General features: G+C 35.2%; 1 protein-coding gene across 9 annotated transcripts in view; it reads left to right on the forward strand.

Annotated features, from left to right (window-relative positions):
- The window catches only part of LOC100116847 (glutamate [NMDA] receptor subunit 1), a 362,784-nt gene extending 343,587 nt beyond the window's left edge, over window positions 1–19,197 (forward strand). For 4 of the 9 annotated variants that reach the window (XM_032602127.1, XM_031930196.1, XM_031930197.1 and 1 more), the window contains 2 exons: window positions 2,215–2,419; window positions 19,079–19,193. In XM_032602127.1, the coding sequence (XP_032458018.1) occupies window positions 2,215–2,419; window positions 19,079–19,101 (228 nt within the window). In that variant the 3' untranslated portion in view covers window positions 19,102–19,193. Of the gene's footprint in view, window positions 1–2,214; window positions 2,420–2,570; window positions 2,606–19,078 lie in introns of those variants that run through there. The other 5 variants (XM_031930201.1, XM_031930198.1, XM_031930199.1 and 2 more) reach the window with 5 other exon arrangements.
- The last annotated feature ends 608 nt before the right edge of the window (window positions 19,198–19,805 follow it).

The following is a 19,805-nucleotide window of genomic DNA, read 5'->3' on the forward strand; positions in this document are numbered from 1 at the left end:
TATAGTCTGTGATAATATAAGTAAAATATTTAGTGTATTGTTAACATGCCAAGCTCAAGAAATAGATTGCCAGGTTCATGTGAACATAAAAAGAGAAGATTTGGGAGAAAAAAGAAGAGACCAAGAGTTTTTTATAGAAAAAAATTGGATGAAGCTACGGAGTCAACGTCCAACCCACCAGCACAATCATCAACAAGGAGACGTAATGAACCATCGATGCCAACAAGAGCAGCAACGAGTTCAGCAACTGTGCCCAATATACTTCCTTCAACATCTGGTACTCAGAGGACACGAACCATTGCACAAGTTTCAACAGTTGGCACACCAGTTCAGTTTTCGCAACCAGAAATACCTGTATCAAGATCTAGGTAAAAATTAAAATCAAAAGATATAGAGGCTGGTCCTGGAGATACATATTTTGAAGATTTTCCCAAAATATGGTGTCAGTTGATCATCCGGATGCTGAGAAATCCTGCGGCAAGTGGATAAAAAGACATAAAATCAGTGTTTTATCAGTGAATTTGTATAGATGGTAAAATGTGATATACATGTTATATTCATTGGTAAAAATGACATATAATATCTATAATTTTTGTAAAAAAAATGTGTATAGATACATTGAAAAAAAAAATTCTCAGCATAATAATTTATTGATTTTAACCCAGGCTTGACCCCTTATAATTTACCATTTTTTAAACTGCTGCAGATCAATAAAAGTATTTGAATGGAACTGAGTAGTGTTATTTAGATTGTGCAATTGACAAATATGAAAAAACTGATCTGTTTTATAAGAATACGATTTTTTTATATAAAATATGGTTAGTATATTAAAAATACTATCTGGTAACACAACCGCTAATCAGAACAAGAAAAAGTGACGATTTCTCTTCTCATCATCTTCAAGTCTTACCCCATGACAGTTTAATGAATTTATCAATAATATTCACATGTTTTCATACACTTTGTGTGTGTGTGTGTGTGTATGTGTGTGTCTGTTTGTAAAGACCGTACTCAGAATAAGGACAATTGATGTTGAATTATTATTTATGATGTAATACACAAGGGTTTCAATCGTATTGATTTTTATATTTTTATTAGTCTGACCAGAGTATTTCACATACGTACAGAATACAGAGTTTTACTGATTTTAGACGTTCGATTGTTACGTTCGCAAATACTATATTTTTACAGTTATTATGTTAGGATGTTTACGCTATTTACTTAGTTGTATTTATAAGTAATCTTAGCATTTTACAATTATCACTGTTAATCTTCTTAGCGGCGTAACTGATGGTGTTTGGACTTAGGCTACACAATTTCTCGTGGCAGTATAAATTTACTATGCTATCGATCAGCTGCTCTTGCTATCGCCGGATATTCCACTCGGCATTTCTTAGCTTGTACTCATCTCTGTGGTATAGACCTGAGTTTAAAAGGCTCTTCGGTGAATGCTTTGCCAAGGAACAGGATAGCTCACTCCCAAGGTGTTGGACGGATACAGCACGCTCCAAACACTAACACTAGAAACACCAGCGCTTCATCTTTGAATCAGTCGCTACCGAAAGGGATATGTCGCTACGCAAAAAGGCACTGCGAGGATCTGATACTTATACGCTGGTTGTGTAGGCGTACGACTGTGGTGTTATTATTGTGTGCGCACGCATACATACATGTGCTATTGGCGATGTAACATGGCATATTACATGTTCATGAGCGAACCTTTAAATATTAGCGAGTGCTTTATGTGAAAAGCAAAGCGTTTCACTTTCAGCGATGTTTATCGATGCGGAAGGTCACTTGGAATTTGACGGTCAGTGAACTACGGTTCAAAGAGACTTCCTACTATAAATATGGTTCATGGAGGTGTAAAGAAGTTCTTCACCGGTGATAATCCGAGTAAATATTTCTGCTAATAGTAAAAAAAAATTTAGTTAACCCCCAAAAATATTAAAAAATTCTTAATAAAAAATTATAATTGTTTATTCGAAGGTGTTGCGATTTCTTAAATTATCAGGCAATGATTTATCTCTGAACCTATCTATTTAACCTATCTATGGAGAGAGAAAATAACCATAACAATCCCCTTCGGTCAGACAGTTGAAACTATATATGGATACTAATAAATGTCAAACTCGCTTCACAAATCCCACTCTTTTCCACAATTTGTACATCTCCTTCTAACATTTACAAATTTTTTTATGACTTTTTTTTAAGGAATCAAGCAAAATGAAATTAATAGTGAATGATTCAATCATTATTTGGCCGGGAAAAATAAAAAATAAGCCAGAAGGATTCCTTATACCAACACATTTAAAAGTTTTGACTGTTGAAGAAAAACCGTTTGTTTACGTCAGAAAAGCTACAGGGATGAAATGTGAAGTAGAAGAAGTCCTTTGTCCAAATTATAAATCTAATAAAGGTAAAAAAAATATTGTTATGTATATTTATTAGACATAAAATATTTGAATCATTAAAATCGTAGGGTAAAAATCGTTCGTTTTTAACATGATTTGATGGTTTGAAGTATAATTTGTTATATTTTAATCAATTATACAGTAAATATCCTTTAGATGATGTTTTGTCAAGCTGAGGGGCATATCAAGTGGCGCGGTAGCACCACGACAACGAATTTTATGTTATGAAGAAATAAATACTTTTCTTTGTTGTTTTTAGGATATTTTGACTTATATCATATTTTAATATGCTTAATTATGATTTTTAACAAAAATATTAATAAAAAAAGCTACCTATTATACAGGGTGACCCAATTTAAACGGGCACCGCTCATAACTCGTCAAGGACAGCCAAAATCGAAAAAATGGTAGAGACCAAAGTTGTAGGATATCGAAGGGGCAACCCGATGGTGACCTTGGATTTGACCTTGAACGCGTTTTTCAAGGTCATTTGAAGGTCAACTTTGGATTTTTAAATAGGAACCCCATTCTTTTATTGCGGGAATGGAAAGAGCGGTAAATTTTACGTTCAGAATGGTATGTTCGGTTGCGGCACTGAAGGTCATCGCAAGGTCATGCAGCCAGAATGAAACCCCGCCTACGTAATTCCTCTAGCAACGCCAAATTAAAAAAATTGGTAGAGATTAAAGTTGTAGGATATCGAGGGGACAACCCGATGGTGACCTTGGATTTGACCTTGAACGCGTTTTTCAAGGTCATTTGAAGGTCAACTTTGGATTTTTAAATAGGAACCCCATTCTTTTATTGCGGGAATGGAAAGAGCGGTAAATTTTACGTTCAGAATGGTATGTTCGGTTGCGGCACTGAAGGTCATCTCAATGTCCTGCAGCCAGAATGAAACCCCGCCTACGTAACCTCCCTTCAGGTCGCTTGATCATCTAATTTTAAAATTTAAACATCGAAATTGTATTCTTCTGAGTGATTCTCCTTTTCAATGTTTCTTTGGTTTCCTAAATCTTCTTAAACATAATTCAAATTTGATTTATAAAATACTCTGACATATATTGTAAGTGTAAGTTAATTTGTTGAGTCTTTTGTCTCATTTATAGTTTTCTTTATCTAAAATATAATCTATATGTGGTAAAGCATTTTCTACATTATCAACAAATTTTTTTAAATCATCGAACGATGTTGCACCTCTAACTCTGTGTAATATTAACTTTGAATGAAACAGGTCACGTTCGTTAGGAATCACACAAACTAATGTTCCTAAGGTATTCGAATATTTTTTACATTCAATCCACGTTTTTTCATGAAACTATAATGCTCTAGTATCTCACAATAAAAAAAATTAACTTTTGAAAAAGTAAAAGGTTAGGCGAGTTTGATATATTCCGCAACGAAATCACATATAGAAAAGAACTGAGATGAATCAAACAAAGTCAAGTTTATTATAATTAATCGTAATAAAGCGAGGAATAACTCTCAAGATAATTACTACGTAACTTGCTATGTCCGTTTCATTGTACTTATGGTGTTTGTATGACGTTCAAATAAAAAAAAGAAAATTTTAGTTGTTTACCAATAAACAAAATAAAACGGGCATAGCAAGTTCCGTAGTAATTATCTTGAGAGTTATTCCTCACTTTATTACGATTAATTATAATAAACTTGACTTTGTTTGGTTGATCTCAGTTCTTTTCTATATGTGATTTCGTCGCGGAATATATCAAACTCGCCTAACCTTTAAATTTTTCAAAATTTAATTTTTTTTAGAGATTTTAATCCTTTTTAGTAAATTTTTTTGAGTATTTCATATTCGACGTCGTAAAAATATAATATAAGCATCCTTAGTACCTTTCGACCACAGCTTTTTTATAACATTTTTATCACTAACATGAAATCACTGATTGTTCTGGTATACACCACCCTCGTATGATTTATTTACCTGGACACCAAAAATCATGGAGCGCACCACCTAGACGTCGTCATCGGCCACCCTGTATATCTAGACACCGCACCCGAATGATATATTTACCTAGACATCAAAAATTACAGAGTGCACCAACTAGACCTTAAAATCATAACCTTAAATTCAAGCAGACAATGTAAACACATGTACTCTGTCAACAAATCATTGTTCAGCATAGAAAAGATACTAATGAGCCAAAAAAAACTTATGAACTTATGAAAAGTAACGATAAGCATTTTCTTCTGTTTCATGAAAAGTCGGTACACCAATATAGAAGTAAATAGTGCCACGGGCGCCGCAGCTCCGTCTGCTTATCAAACTCGCCTCTGTGGCGCTACCGCACCACTTGATATAATGATTTTTTAGCATAATCATCTGTTCTATTTAGTTTAAACCATGCTGTTGAAGTTATCTCATGATTAAGAGAATCAATATCGGTATGATCAAAAATTATTTTTTGTTGATTCTCTAAATGAACCGCATAAGCACCGCGGCTAACTCGTAGCGGTATGAGTACCGATGCGTCGCGACGAAACAGCGACGACTCGCGCGCGCAATGAAAAACACGTACAAATTCGGCAATAGGAAAGAGAGAGAGAGCGAGAGAGAGATAGAGAGAGAGAGAGAGAGAGAGAGAGAGTGCGCGCTCAGATAGCTCTTGGCTCCGAAATTGTCAACACGCGACTTAGCTCGTTAGCTTGACGGTTCGATAACTTGGTGTGCTATGCTCAGCCCAGTAAAGAGTGTGTGCATGTACCGCGGAACCCGGGTGATCCTGATCCTCCTGCCAAGCGGTTCAATACAACGTGCGAGTGCAGTGTTTGTCTGGGATCAGGAGCGTCGCTGACGAGAGAGACCAGGTTTGAAAGCTCGCAATGAATGTGATTGTATAAATGTGAGTGTGCATCATCCACGCGAGGGTGATTCAGCGCGCGCGACCTTTTCGCGATAGACGCGTATACAAATACGAATATTTCTGCGTCGCGCCGAGTCGCAAAGTTATTGATGACTCGCGTATTACTTTTATTTTGTAAATTCACGTTTATTTTGCGCTTTTTGAATATAACCTAGACTTATTATTTTACGTCAATATTTCGTTATTTTTTCACGTTTTTCGCTCGATTCCGATCCTGGTTCCTTCCTGCGATTACCGCCACCTCCGCGGGCGTGATCTGAATTTAGCTAACGCAGTTGAGCAGCCGTACACGCACCAGGCGGTGCGTAGACCCGAACAACACAAAGCAGACGTGATAGCTGCATGCAACGAGGGTATATCGCGTGCGTCGAGGAGTTCTCCGCCGCAACGAAGGAGCACAATCCTATTGTTTAACGTCATATTTTTCGCAAATCCATACTCCGTTACAAGCTAATTTAATTACACTATGAGAATGAGCGCAAATAGATAATTCTACGATACGCCAAGCAGCTTCCATTGGACCTATGTATCTATAATCCATGTTTTCTGTGAGTTCATCATATATTATAGTGTTATGATTATTTTTATTCATTTTTATATGAGCTTGATCGTGTCCCTTTGTGTAAATATTTATATGAATATTTTATACTTATGATCCCTGTCAAAAATATCAAGGTTGATACTACCTTGTTTAAACCTTGATGTGGACCTTGATTTCAACCTTAATATCAACCTTGATTCCATCTTGATCGAAACGAATATCAAACGTGAATTGCAGGTTTAATGGGATAAATGTTGATAATGCATAAGTAAAGGCATCGATTGTTAAAATTTATAATCTATCGAACGTCAATTTAAGAACAAAAATTGAAAATAGCCGATCCAAAATGGCCAACCACGCCATGCGTTTTTGTACCATATGGCTTGGAAAATTTGTTTCATGTCGTATTTTTGCCATCGCTTAACCCAAATTTGACAATGAAAATTTAGTATGGCTGATCCAGAATGACCTACCACTGCATGCGTTTTTGTACTATATGGCTCTGACAATTTCTTCCGTGTCGTATTTTTATTAATTGGAAAGTACGCAAAAATAAACTACAAAGCACATTAGTCCTAAGGTTTTTGGGGTCGCCAAATACGAATCTGATATCGGATTTGCAAAATTATTTATTTAAACAATGCTGTTTATGCAAATTATTGCTAAATTAAGGATTTAACAAACACTAGTGTTATTCTAGATGATTTAAAGGTCGCCGATCACGAATTTGTTACTAGATTAACAAAATGATTTGTTTAAACAATTGTTTTTAAATGAATTATGGCGAAATTCACTTATTTATACGATTCACGAAGAGGATCAAATATATACCGTTTTTGCGGTTGCTAAGCACGAATCTGATATCGAAATTGTGAATTGTGAATACCGCTTTTGTGGCATAAAAATAGTAATTTATTTATATTCATAACTTTTTTATTTTAAAACTGTATTGGCAATTCAAAAAATATATAGTATATATTTTTTGAACTCTTGCGTCGAAGACTATAAAGTACATTTGCAGTCCCGCTGCGAAGACTAGTACATTTCTCACTCCGTATATGTTTAATTCTCTGGCAACAAAATTATTCAAAATTTTCCAAAATTCCACACCATCTATTTAAGTATTCACTTCTATCGGCTGTCCCCGAGACAGCTACATTTTTCTATTTGATCAGTATATAACTTAACTTAACTTAAGTTAAGTAAGCCCTCTATTGACCAAAAAAAATGTTGTTCCTTTATTATGATTAAATATAATAAATTGGACTTCGGTTGATTGATTTCAGTTCTTTTTTATCTGTTATTTCGTTGCGGAATATATCAAACTCGCCTTTTACTTTTTTGAAAGTTAATTTTTTGAGATTTTAGTCCATTTTAGTAATTTTTTTTAGATATTTCATATTTCTCCTAAAAATAAAATATAAGCATCTTTAGCACCTTTTGACCATGGTTTTATTGTAACATTTTTAACACTAACATAAAATCACTGATTGTTCTGATGCACTACCCTCAAATGATTTCTACACCTAGACACCAAAACCAAGTGAGAACTACCTAGACCTCGTCATCGGCCACCCTGTACACCAAGACGTTGTCCACGTATGATGCATGTACCTAGAAATAAAAAACCACGGAGCGCACCACCTAGACTTTGTCATCGGCCACCCTGTACACCTAGACGCCGTTTTCGTATAATTCATTTACCTAGACACTAAATACCACGGAGCGCACCACCTAGACCTCGTTATCGATCACACTTTACACCTAGACACTGCCCTCAAATTATTTTCACACCTAGACACAAAAAACCACGAAGCGCACCACCTAGACCTCGTCATCGGCCACCCCGTAAACCGAGACACCACCCTCGAATGATGTATTTACCTAGATATAAAAAATTACGGAGCGCACCACCTAGACCTCGTCATCGGCCACCCCGTACACCAAGACACCGTCTTCGAATATCCATTTATCGTCTTCATTTATCTCGACCAAAATTGCAGATTTCATCTTGTGATATGCAAGTGCGTTATTTCATATTCACAAACACATAGAATTAAAAAAAGATTATACCTGCACAAATAACTATTTGCAGCATTCCTTTGATCTTGACCGAAATTGCGGATTTTACTTATGACATGAATAAATACTTACAGCATTCGTCATTGTATGTCACGAACACAAAACTTAAAAAAAAACGATTATATCTGCACGAGTAATTATTTGTACCATCCCTTTTATGTAAATCGAATCTGCAGATAACATCTTGTGATATGCATGAATACATAAATCGTAAATAGTTTTTTATTTATAAAATACATCAAGTTCTGTGGAATGAATGCAAAAAAAAATCAGGACGGACGGACGGACATTTTTTAGGCCCTTTCACTGCTAAAAACTAATCGAAATTTGATACATTTAGTTTATTATTCGGTAACTTGAATGATTTAAGTTCAAAGAACATTACTACCGTAAAATAGATCAAATTTGTTTCTTTATACGAGTTTTGGAGGGTTTTTACAAAATTGACCAAATTTTTGCATGATTCCATAAAAAAATTTTTAATGTTTTTATTCCTAGCTCTGGATAGAGCAACGTATGATTGGCCATGGCTAAAACTTGGTGTTGGTAAATAAATACCAATTTGTTTGTATGATTGCCCTTGTAATTTATTCATTACTATATTAATTTTTTTATTAACAACCTTGGTTTATTACAAAGCCTATCATTTAAATTTAACTTTTTACAAGAATTACAGTTATGTGGTGGAAGACCATTTGAAGTAATTGACTTAAGAAATTTGATCTGTAACATAACATCAAGATTCTCATCATGTTCTGCAGTATCAATGCTGAGATATTTGACAGTCAGCTTTTCCATAATATCCAGCATTTGATTGTTGATATCTAAAACATCATTGTTTGTAGAAGCCATGACTTTATCTTCAAAACTTTAGTCATTTATAATTAATAAATCACATTTATCAAGGGGCGAGGTAGCGCCCTAGTTGCAAGTATAAGTTTTATACACTGTACCGCCGGGAGCGCGCCGCGACCTATTATACTTTAAATTTGCTAAATAACCTATTTACGTTTTACGAATTCCATATATATTTTATTCGATCTCCTGTTGATGTTTATGTACGCGTATATGATTTCAAAGATTTTCATAAAATCTTTCTAATTACTGTGTTATTTTGTTGAAAATTGCTCGTTTGTAAAATAATTAAGTTTGAAAATTAATTTTTCGTAACTCCAATTCTCTTTTTTTTTCTTTTAGTCAGTCATATCTGTAGATATACAGACGATTCTTTAATTATTACAAAGGCTACTTGATAGATATTACAATTAGTATTACAGTTTTATTTATTATTACTCAATTACTATTAGTGTGTTTTAATAAAATAAACTCATTATAATTAATTAATAATAAATAAAGCATACAAGGACGTGTTAGATAATATAATGACTATTTGATTCAACTAAAGTGATCGACATCAAAGATCACGATGGCTCGGTGGTAAAACGATTGCTTCATAATCTTGAGGTTCTGGGTTCAAATCTCCACAAATCCGGATTTTTTTCAATGTAATATTTATGTAAAAATAAATTCTCGATGCAACTTACAAATCAGCAGTACAAAGAAAGATAATAATTAATAAGTATCAAGTAGGGGTAAAATAATTATTTATTTTTATGAGAATTTACGATATATCATATGACAATCATATGATTCTCATATGAGGATTCGGTCGAAAGTATCATATGATTATCATATGATTATCATATGAATATTTTCAGCCGGGTAACCACTTAACCCAATAGCTCACGTAAAGATGGTGGGTTATTCCCGAACTTGAACTTATACAACTTTATATACATATATTTTCGTGAAACAGAAATTATGCGGACAAAATTCGAGACGAAAGATATCTTATGCAGACTTTGGCGGAGTTATGCGAACGTCGACAATTGTTTTAGCAAAAAGGCACTTATGCGGACGATTTTAGCGATTTTTTACACACATATTTTCACCAGAAACCAAAAAAATATAATTGTTTGATTTCATACAAATTTAGTTTAACAAAATTTAATCAGATTGTTTTAAATCAAATACAAAAATTTTATTCATTTTAGTTTTTAATAATATATATTTTCATAAATTATCAGCTATAACATAATGGGAAAAAAATGGAACCGCCATCCACACGTCCTTGTTCGTGGTCCTGGGTACGGCAGAGTTCGGCTATCATAATTTTCTGACAGAAAAAAATTTTTCGAAAAAAATACGCTTCGAAAAAAAAGTTTCGAAAAATACATTTTCGGAAAAAATTGTTTAAAAAAAAACTAAAAAAAAATTCTCGCGAAAAATAAATTTTCTAAAAATAAATTTAAAAAAAACCCTTCGAGAAAGAATTCCTTCAACAAAAAAAATTTGGAAAAAATAGTTCGAAAAAAGTATATTTAAACAAATAGTTTTTGAACAAATATCCGCATCCCTTGAGGTTGTGGTGGTTGCTCCATCCCAACAGCTGGCGCCACCTCGTGGTAGCCGCAAACAAACCCTCGTCCCACGGGAGATCTTCTAGAGGGCGTTGCCCTCCCTATCAGCGCCTCGCGTCTGAGCGTAACTCGCCGTTCACTCTCTCGCCGATCAACCCTGTCACGCTGCACATCGTCAACCGCCATAGTCTCGAAACTCGATGCTACAAGATCTCTCTAGCCGAAACTTGTATCTACCATGCGATCTCTAAGTTATAATAAATCTAGAAACGTAAAGTGAGGAAGTGTTAATTTTATTGCGCGCCAAATCCCTGACACACGATTCTTGCTGAAAGGTCATGCCACAGTCCTGTTTTATCGACCCTAACTTCTGATTCCACATTTCGGCGAAACGGCTGCTCAGGATGAATTTTCCTTTTGGGAATCGCAGTCTGATGACCTAATAAAGAGCGGACGACCGCTGTTATGTGATTTTTCGTCAATAAATTAAAATCCGTGCTCAATAGAAATCGATAATTTCATGAAAACACGTGGCAGCGGTTGCTAAGGAGATCAACAAGCACGCGCACGCAGTGAGCGAGCTGGTAGAACATTAGTCCTGTTTATATATATATATATATATATATATATATTGTACACAACACACAAACTAACATAAAAAAAGCATCGGTGTATATATGTCAATATCATCCATGCGAATCATCGCACTAAAATAATGCGATGTTGCTTTACAAGATTGACCGGTTTACAAAATTGGCTGTTTTATCATTTGCATGAATAAAACAATGACACAATAGTCGCGATCATATATAGAGCTATATCATGCGTACACGGCGACAGCTTGCTTGCCGCGTGCGCATGCTTGTTGATCTCCTTAGCGACCGCCGCCACGTGTTTTCATGAAATTATCGATTTCTATTTAGCACAGATTTTACTTTATTAACAAAAAGTCACATAACAGCGGCCGTTCTGCCCTTTATTAGGTCATCAGAATGCGATTCCCAAAAGGAAAATTCATTTTGATCTGAAAAGTGGGATTAACGTCACACAAATAAAATTTTTAAAAGTTTCTGAAATTGAAATTTCTTTTTATTTTTCCAAAAATTTATAAATTTTCAAAAAAATGTTAGAATCAAAAATTTTCTTAAACCATAATTTTAGTTATCGGTTGGCTTATATAAGGACAATCGTTGGCTTACGGGGTTGCCAAATAATGAGTAACCAAGTCATTTTGGTTGGGTTATATTCTACCAGGGTTAGGAGGAATTTACTTTTATTTGATTTATCTGTAATTTACTTTTACAGGTCATCCAAAAATTTGGGGATTTATAGATAAAGATCAATTTGATCGTTTAACAAAAAAATGAATACAAAATTTTCCTTATTACAAAATGTGTTCGATTTTTCATATGCCAGGTTTTATTATTTCTCCTTTGCTTTTAAAAATATGAAGAATTGAAGTTGCTTATGCCGTACAAAATGCAGGTGATTTGGTTTATATATTCGTGAATATGTAATACGTTTTATTGTAAACACGGGACTGAATTTTGCCGAAGCTATCAAATTTGGAACTTATTCTGCAACAAGAAGATCAGATATACAATTTGTGATTGTATTGATATAAACAGATTGCCAAGAGATTTTTTTAACTTACCTAAAATTAATATTAATAAAATACGAAATAGTCATAAGAAAATGTATGAATGTTATGAATGTAGAAAAATTTTTTTTTACAAAAATAGTTTCATAAGTCATTGTGTAAAGATACACAAAAAGAGTTGCTTTGAATGTAATTATATTAAGTGCAAAAAAACTTTTAATTCAGCCAGTGCTTTACAAAAGCTTCGCAAAATAACGCACATTAATCAAATTGAAACGAGTATATATATATATATATATATATATATATATATATACTAGTGGGGCTCCGCCCCCCTGCTCGCTTCGCTCGCCAACCCCCTATTGTAGTTTCTGTGTGATTTTATCTTCAAAATTTTATTTTCATGAACTGATAATTATGTTCTGGATGGTTGAAAATGATCGATCTTATTGTATAAGAAAACCTGTTACTGGAAGTAAAAGTATTGTTTAACATTGAACTTCTACTATTAATGGCATTTAAAATAGTTTTAGCTAGTTTTTGAAGTTTTCTGACGCTTGAAATTCATCATTTGAATTTATATATATATATTTTTTTAAAATTAATTTTAATTTTTTTTAATGTTCTTAATGTTTAAATCTTTGTGCCGCAAAAGGCATCTATAAAATGATAGACTTTTCGAGTTGCGCGCCATTGGGAGACGTGAGGTGATCCTGAAAATTAAATTATTTGGAAAACTGTCTCTTTATTCTGTCTCTCTAGTTCTGTCTGACTACTCATATTACCTGAAAATTCATCGAGGTCTTTGATCTCGCTTATCTTGTCCATTTTGTTGTTTATTCAATCAGTGAATCATCTATAATGATTATACTTTCTGGTGGTTCTTTGAGTTCTTTGAACTCAATTATTCCCTAACTTATTTACACGTTATTAATAATTAACTTTAATCTTATAACTTAAATAAAATTAGAGATCTTCAATATCTGGTTCTCTTGGAACTGATACTTCTTACCTTAACCTAAACCTTAATTCTATTTAATATTATCCAATTTAAATCTATCATAATATGTTATAAATTTGTATTTAATTGGACTGTTAATGCGGCCTTATTTTACTACGCAATAGCGTTGTGAAAGTATGACGGTCTCAAGCCCGATAACGCAGAGAGCAGTCATGTTATTTGGTGGGGGGGCCAGGCGGGGGGGTGGTGGGGGGCGATGGGGGTGGGGGGGCGATGGGGGGGCGGTGGGGGGGGTGGGGGGGTTTTTGAGATTTTCGAAAATAACAGAAAAATGAAAGAATTTTACGTGTTTTGGTGTGGGGGCCAAGGTGGGGGGTGGTGGGGGGTAGTGGGGGGTGGTGGGGGGGAGTCTTGCCAAAATGACTATATAATATAGGAAGATATATATGTGTGTGTGTGGACTAGTTTTTCTTAAAATCAAATTTAAGCAGACATATGTCCGCCATACATACATGTGAATTAAAAGTACATTGCGACAAATATGAATCTGATTACGATTTTCAGCCTTTATATGATATCTCATCAAAATCTCATCTATATCTCATTGAGATCTCATGAAATATTCAAATACCATTGGTTTTATTAAAAAAAAAAGAATTCTTTATGGCATAAGTTTAGTAATTAATCAAAATCATAATATATTGTAGGGTAATTAAATAAAAATTTTACAAAAGAGTACAAATTTTTATTAAACATAAAATATCATTTTGAGAACTTATATGTATACTTATAAAACGTATGTTTCACACAAAAAATTAATAGGAATACATATTGGGAAGTGGACAAATATAAATTGAGCCTTTCGTAACCATACAAACACATACAAACACATACAAACACATACAAGTACATTGTTTCAGCGGTGTACAATTAGCATACGCATTTTTAGTTTTGAATTTTTTACATATCGTCCACTCTTCTTTTCTATCAAAATCTAGTATAAATGATATTATTTTGATAAAACCTCCATCGCGTAAACAAGCTATTGCGTTATTACTTCGCTTTTTTTTTTTTTTTGTTAGCTGGAGAATAAATGCAATTATGTTTAACAATACGTGAGTACATTTTTGCAGTAGGAGATAGATTAAATTGATTTTTTTTCACTTAGTAATATTCCTTTTCCAAAGTATCTAATATCAGACATTTTTAAAGATTTTATTGTATTTTTAGACATTAAATTAACGCAAAACTTTTTGATGTCATTGTTACGTGACAACTTTCCCGATTCGCATTTGAAATAATAATTTCAAATGTAGGATCGAGAAAGTTCTACACGTATAAAGGTACAGCGAGACTCAAGGCCACGAAAGTATCAAGTGGCTAAGAATCTCGCTAACAACAACCTAAACAACTTCCCCGCCAACGGCTAGAGACGCACGTGCGGAGCAACGTTGCAGTTTCGGCGCGCAACTAGTTGCCAGACCCCGTAAGGTCTAATAAGTGCAACAAGCGTCGACTCTGTAACGCGGCTAAGGGGAAGTAAACTGGCGACAGCTTGAGAGGTCCGGAACCTCTTCCGAGCGTTCTCGAACCACGCTGCTCTCTCATTCCGTGATCGGGCAACGAAGCCGGTGGACCATTTTAGAAAGATTTCTTTTAGAGCTTACATTTTTGTAAAACAGATTATTTAGAGAAAGGGACTTATAATTTAGCATCAATTACGAGAAATTTTGGGCCATTTAATTGTGATCAATTATCAACACTAGACAAGTAAATACAAACAAATTTGGTTCCAACAAACTGGAATAATTCATTTTGTCCAATCCCCTGGAATTATCAAATAAATCATTAGAAGAAATCGGATTCCTTGAACCAGAATATTAAGAAGAAGCAATAAGGTCAGAAATTAAAGTAAATTATAAACAGGACCACGTAAATAACAAAATTAAAGGAGAGAATAAAAGAGTTAATCGTGGGAGCAAATCGTATAACTTGACCATTTATGTATTTACTCGATAACAGTACAACCCGCAAAATTGAATTCTTCAAAAAAGAAGTGGGCTTCTTAGGACACATAATCAGTGCCAGAGGCGTGGAACCAAACCCAGAGAAAGTTGCAGCCATAACTAAATTAGCTATACCCAAAAACGCGAAGCACATAAGAGAAGTACTTGGAATGTTTGGCTATTATCGAAATACATTAAAGATTTTGCCAAAATTGCAAAACCGCTGAATGGCTTATTGAAAAAGAATGCGAAATTTGAGTGGACCGAAAAGTGCGAAGAAAGTTTTGAAAAACTAAAGCAGTGTCTCATGGAAGAACCTATACTACAATTTCCTGACTTCAATAAAGAATTCACTCTGACCACTGATGCATCAGACTACGCGATCGGAGCAGTCTTGAGCCAAGAAAAGGACGGATTCGATCACCCAGTCCAGTATCTATCGAGGGCACTAAACAAAGCTGAAAGGAATTATTCCACAACGGAAAAAGAATGCCTAGCGGTACTATATGCTCTACATCAGTTTAGACCATACTTATTGTGTCGTAAATTTACACTGGTGTCCGACCATGAACCTTTAAATTGGATGCATAGCAGAAAAGACCCTGGACAAAGGCTCATGAGGTGGATTTTCAGGTTCACGGGTTACGAATACACATTTAAATACAAACCTGGAAAATTAAATAAGAATGCTGATGCTTTGTCAAGAAATCCTCCAGAAATGACTGAAAAGGAACTTAATGAAAATTTACCAAGAATCAAAATAACGGTAATTGACGAGAAAACAATGGTGGATCAAAATAAAACTAAAACCAAAGCACCTACGCAGAAGACCGGTTTTCGCAGCAGAGCGCAATCAGCATCCGAAAAGACCACTGCACCCCGACCCAGAGGCAGACCCATAAGGCTAAAACAAATAAAGAACCACCTAAACTAGATCATAGCGTGATAGCACAGAGAACGAGAGCGAAACGCACACAGATACTGAGTCCAGTAGGACAATATATTAAACAAGGAAGTAGAAGAACACTTGAGAATAGAAGAAATAATTAAAATATCGAATATTGACGCGAAAATCATCAAAACGGAAGAACCATTGCCGTGATACATGTACCACTTGTGGACAGAGAACCATATCAGATTTACAAACTATATTTGGTGGCAGTGCCACAAAACGAGCAAAATCAAACAACGGAGATAGTATTCGTGAAACCATCGCACAAATATTTGGCAGTAAATTCTAATCAAGAAAAATACGTTAAATTCAATGCAGAACCCACAATCACATGTACCAAAACGCATTATGCCCTCATATGCCCAATACTCGGTCCACTTGAGAGCACACCGACATCGAAAGACTGTGAAGTAACAATGCTATTGAACCCCAACACGGCAGCACTAAAAACTTGTGACATAAGATATGGAACCAATGCAAAAACCCAATGGAAATATTTAGAAAATGACCAATCCTGGCTATACTCAGTTGTAAAACCAGAACAAATGCGAATTTCATGCACGAACCAAGGAGACACAAAAATAAAACTGGAGAAAGCCGGAATAATACGACTCTCACCAACGTGCGTTGGAAGGACCACAGACAGCATGATATTTGGACAAGAAACCAAATCCAGTCGAATCACATATTTGTATAAACCCGAAATTAATTTAAAAATACATGACATGTACCCATTCTAAATGAAAAAGACCAGAATCTTGATCACAATGCACACCAAAACATTGACATAATTGGACCTAAATGTGATTTTAATCAAGCCAAACCCTTAAAACAAATGATAGAAAAATTAAGTGAATTGAAAGGCACACAAAAAACACAAAAGGCGAGAATATAAAACAAATACACTTCTATATAGTGGTCTAACCTTCCAACTGGTTATGATAGTAGGCATAATAGCATTAATAATGGGAATGAAATGCGGAATGATCATACCCTGCCCAAAGTCAAATAAGCAAACATATAAAGTACCCCAAACTAACGAACAAAATCGCAATAACCCCATAATTGGAACAAATCTAACAGAGACCTCTAGGACTTCTAAAACAAGATGTAATAAATTAAGTAAATCTAAATCATCCCTAATAGAAACCCAATTTAAAAATGAAGCAGAATGCGATTATTAACATACCCCTGTACATAAACCAAGCATTAATAGTACATTCGCTAACACCCAAACACAAAAAAATCTATATTTACAGAAAGTGGGAATATGACGACGTCAACCACAAGCGTATCAATATTCTGCGACATGCAAGTACCAGTTTGGACCGTTGTGCGAGAATTTGAACAAGTTGGGAAACCGCGGTGCATTTTACCGAAAAACACCGAACAGACCCCGGAAGCAAAAAGATCAATATAACTTATGATACAGTAACGGAGACCATGCGAGCCAAAGACTTAAAAACCATACTCATAAGAGAAAATAAGTTCGGAAGACCAACTAGAGCAACACCGATACCAATAAGAAGACACCTACTCAATGAGAACAACCATACTCCAGCAAAAAGAAACCCTTCAGTCCAACGTGAAACACGAGTCGTGACCAACACGCAACAAACAAGAGGCTTCAGTAAAAATTGACTATTTTGCATTTTACCCTGGGAAGGCATAGACAAAGAAAAGGATGAGGCCTTTTTCCAACACTTTGCGGAGTTTGGAAAAATGGTATACTATGAGACCATACAAGACAAAAAGGGACGTTTATCATACGGTTATGCCCAGTATTTTGAGGAATCTGACGCAGAAAAAACTAGAAAAAACAGTGACCCTACATACAAAGCTACATTTGCCGAACCCAGAAAGAAGAGCCAGAACGTACCTGTATGAATTACATGACCAAATTTGTAAGAAACAAGCCAAATGGACCAATTGCCAGAACCCTATGGCAGCTTACTTAGCCGAAACAGCAATACCTCAAAATGTCCCCATGCTAACCAAAATCATAAAGAAAGCAAGGCGGTATGTATTTCAGCAAGAAGTACCAACATTAAGCATCATCGTCAAGCCAGAACTACCAGAACTACCAGAGTTACCAAAGATACCAACACCAAACAATACCATAGAAATCGAAACGAAAGGGGACACCACCATAAATCAAGAAAAACGTTTAATTTTTTAGCTGGACCCAACTAACTCGTACTTTGTAACTCGCGTTGAAAATAATGTACCCCTAAAAATGGTATAGAAAAGATGGATGTAGATGAAAACTCTAAAGAATAAAATAAAGTAAAAATCCCATTGCAACCAAAAATATTTCTCCTCCTATCATGAACCTAATTAACAAACTAACCGCACATACAAAAACACACAAACACAACACAAGCATTAAACAAACACAGAAATAGAAAGGGGAACATTAATAATGACAATATGTGAGTCACAAATGACCATATTAACTGAAATGTCCCCGTTAATTCTATCAACAAAGGTTTAAAAAGTTGAAACCTAACTCACACGACTCACGTAAACACAAAATGTTTTATCTCCACATACTTGGACGTAGTCCACTCCTGCATAGCGTTGAACCACATGCAACAATATCCTTTAAATCAAGTTGAAACCTAACTCACATAACCCACTGAAACATAAAATGTTCTGTCACCACATACGTGGACGTAGAATTTTTCTTTTCCTTTATTCAACTCACACATTCAGACATGAAATATTGTTGTCTCTTGACAAGCCATGGACAACAGTAGCCTGCAGGTCAAATCCACAAACTAAACCTCCCGCTCGCTAAATAGAGCAATCAAGGAAATAGGTGAATAAGGCCCATTTTCTCTTGCTGTTAGTAGACCTGTTCTGCTACGTCTCTTGAATTTATTTTCTTTCTCATAATTCAACCTAAAATCCACACACACGAATAAAAGATAAATGATGACCAGCGTTTCCGTAGAACTGATGTCTGTCATAAACACAAATTACTACATTCAAACAACAAAGTTTAACCCACATCACCCAATCCCTATAACCAAATTTCCACAAACAACCAACTAAAACCAAATAATAATAAAAAAAATCAACATTATCAAACCCCATAATAATAAATAGACGAAAACTAGGAACCGCTAAAAATAAATAAATTGCATGACCAAATATGCTACATCATACCATACAATCATACCTTTTGTCTTTAATTTTCCTTTTGTTATAGGAAAATGGATCAAAACAAATTAGACGTCTTGGACATCACGGACATGGGAGGCACCAAGGTCCACATAAAGTTCAAAGGCAGAGAAGTTAGCGCCATGAAAAACTTCATGACACATGGACCATGCGTCGTTTCCATTACACCGACAGCAACACAATACTTATATATAGCAGATGTGGAATATGCAAACGAAGAAAATAAACACAAGGTAGTAGTGAGATACCACATCCCTCTGCATAACAAGAAAGCAGTGGAGTATGCAACAGCAATAATAAAAAAAACCATAGAACAACCAATACCAGATATCCCTACGCAAACAACACCAGGAGCAGCAATAAACATACCACTGGTCCTTCCGATGTTACCACTGTTACCACCAGCAGTTCGACCCCCGCTATTCGCAACTTCATTAACAACATCATTACCAGCACAACCACAGAAATTGCCAAGCGAAAAACCAATACCAATGCCAGAAATAATAACAGGACCACTGGATGACACGGCAGGGCTAAGATTCTGTGCCCAGGTACCTTTGGGCATGAACTCTGAAACCTTCGGAAGGATATTTGCTGTATTTGGTCCTCCGGACCACATAACTTTCGTCCTGCACAAAAAGCAGGAACATAACACACCACTCAGGAAGTACCTAGCCTTCGTGCAGTACTTCGACAAGGGGGATGCCAAGAAAGCAATGGACCATTGCAGTGAAAGATTCAAACAAAAATGGACA

Source organism: Nasonia vitripennis (assembly GCF_009193385.2).
Source record: "Nasonia vitripennis strain AsymCx chromosome 4 unlocalized genomic scaffold, Nvit_psr_1.1 chr4_random0010, whole genome shotgun sequence".
In the NCBI taxonomy this organism is placed as follows: Eukaryota; Metazoa; Arthropoda; class Insecta; order Hymenoptera; family Pteromalidae; genus Nasonia; species Nasonia vitripennis.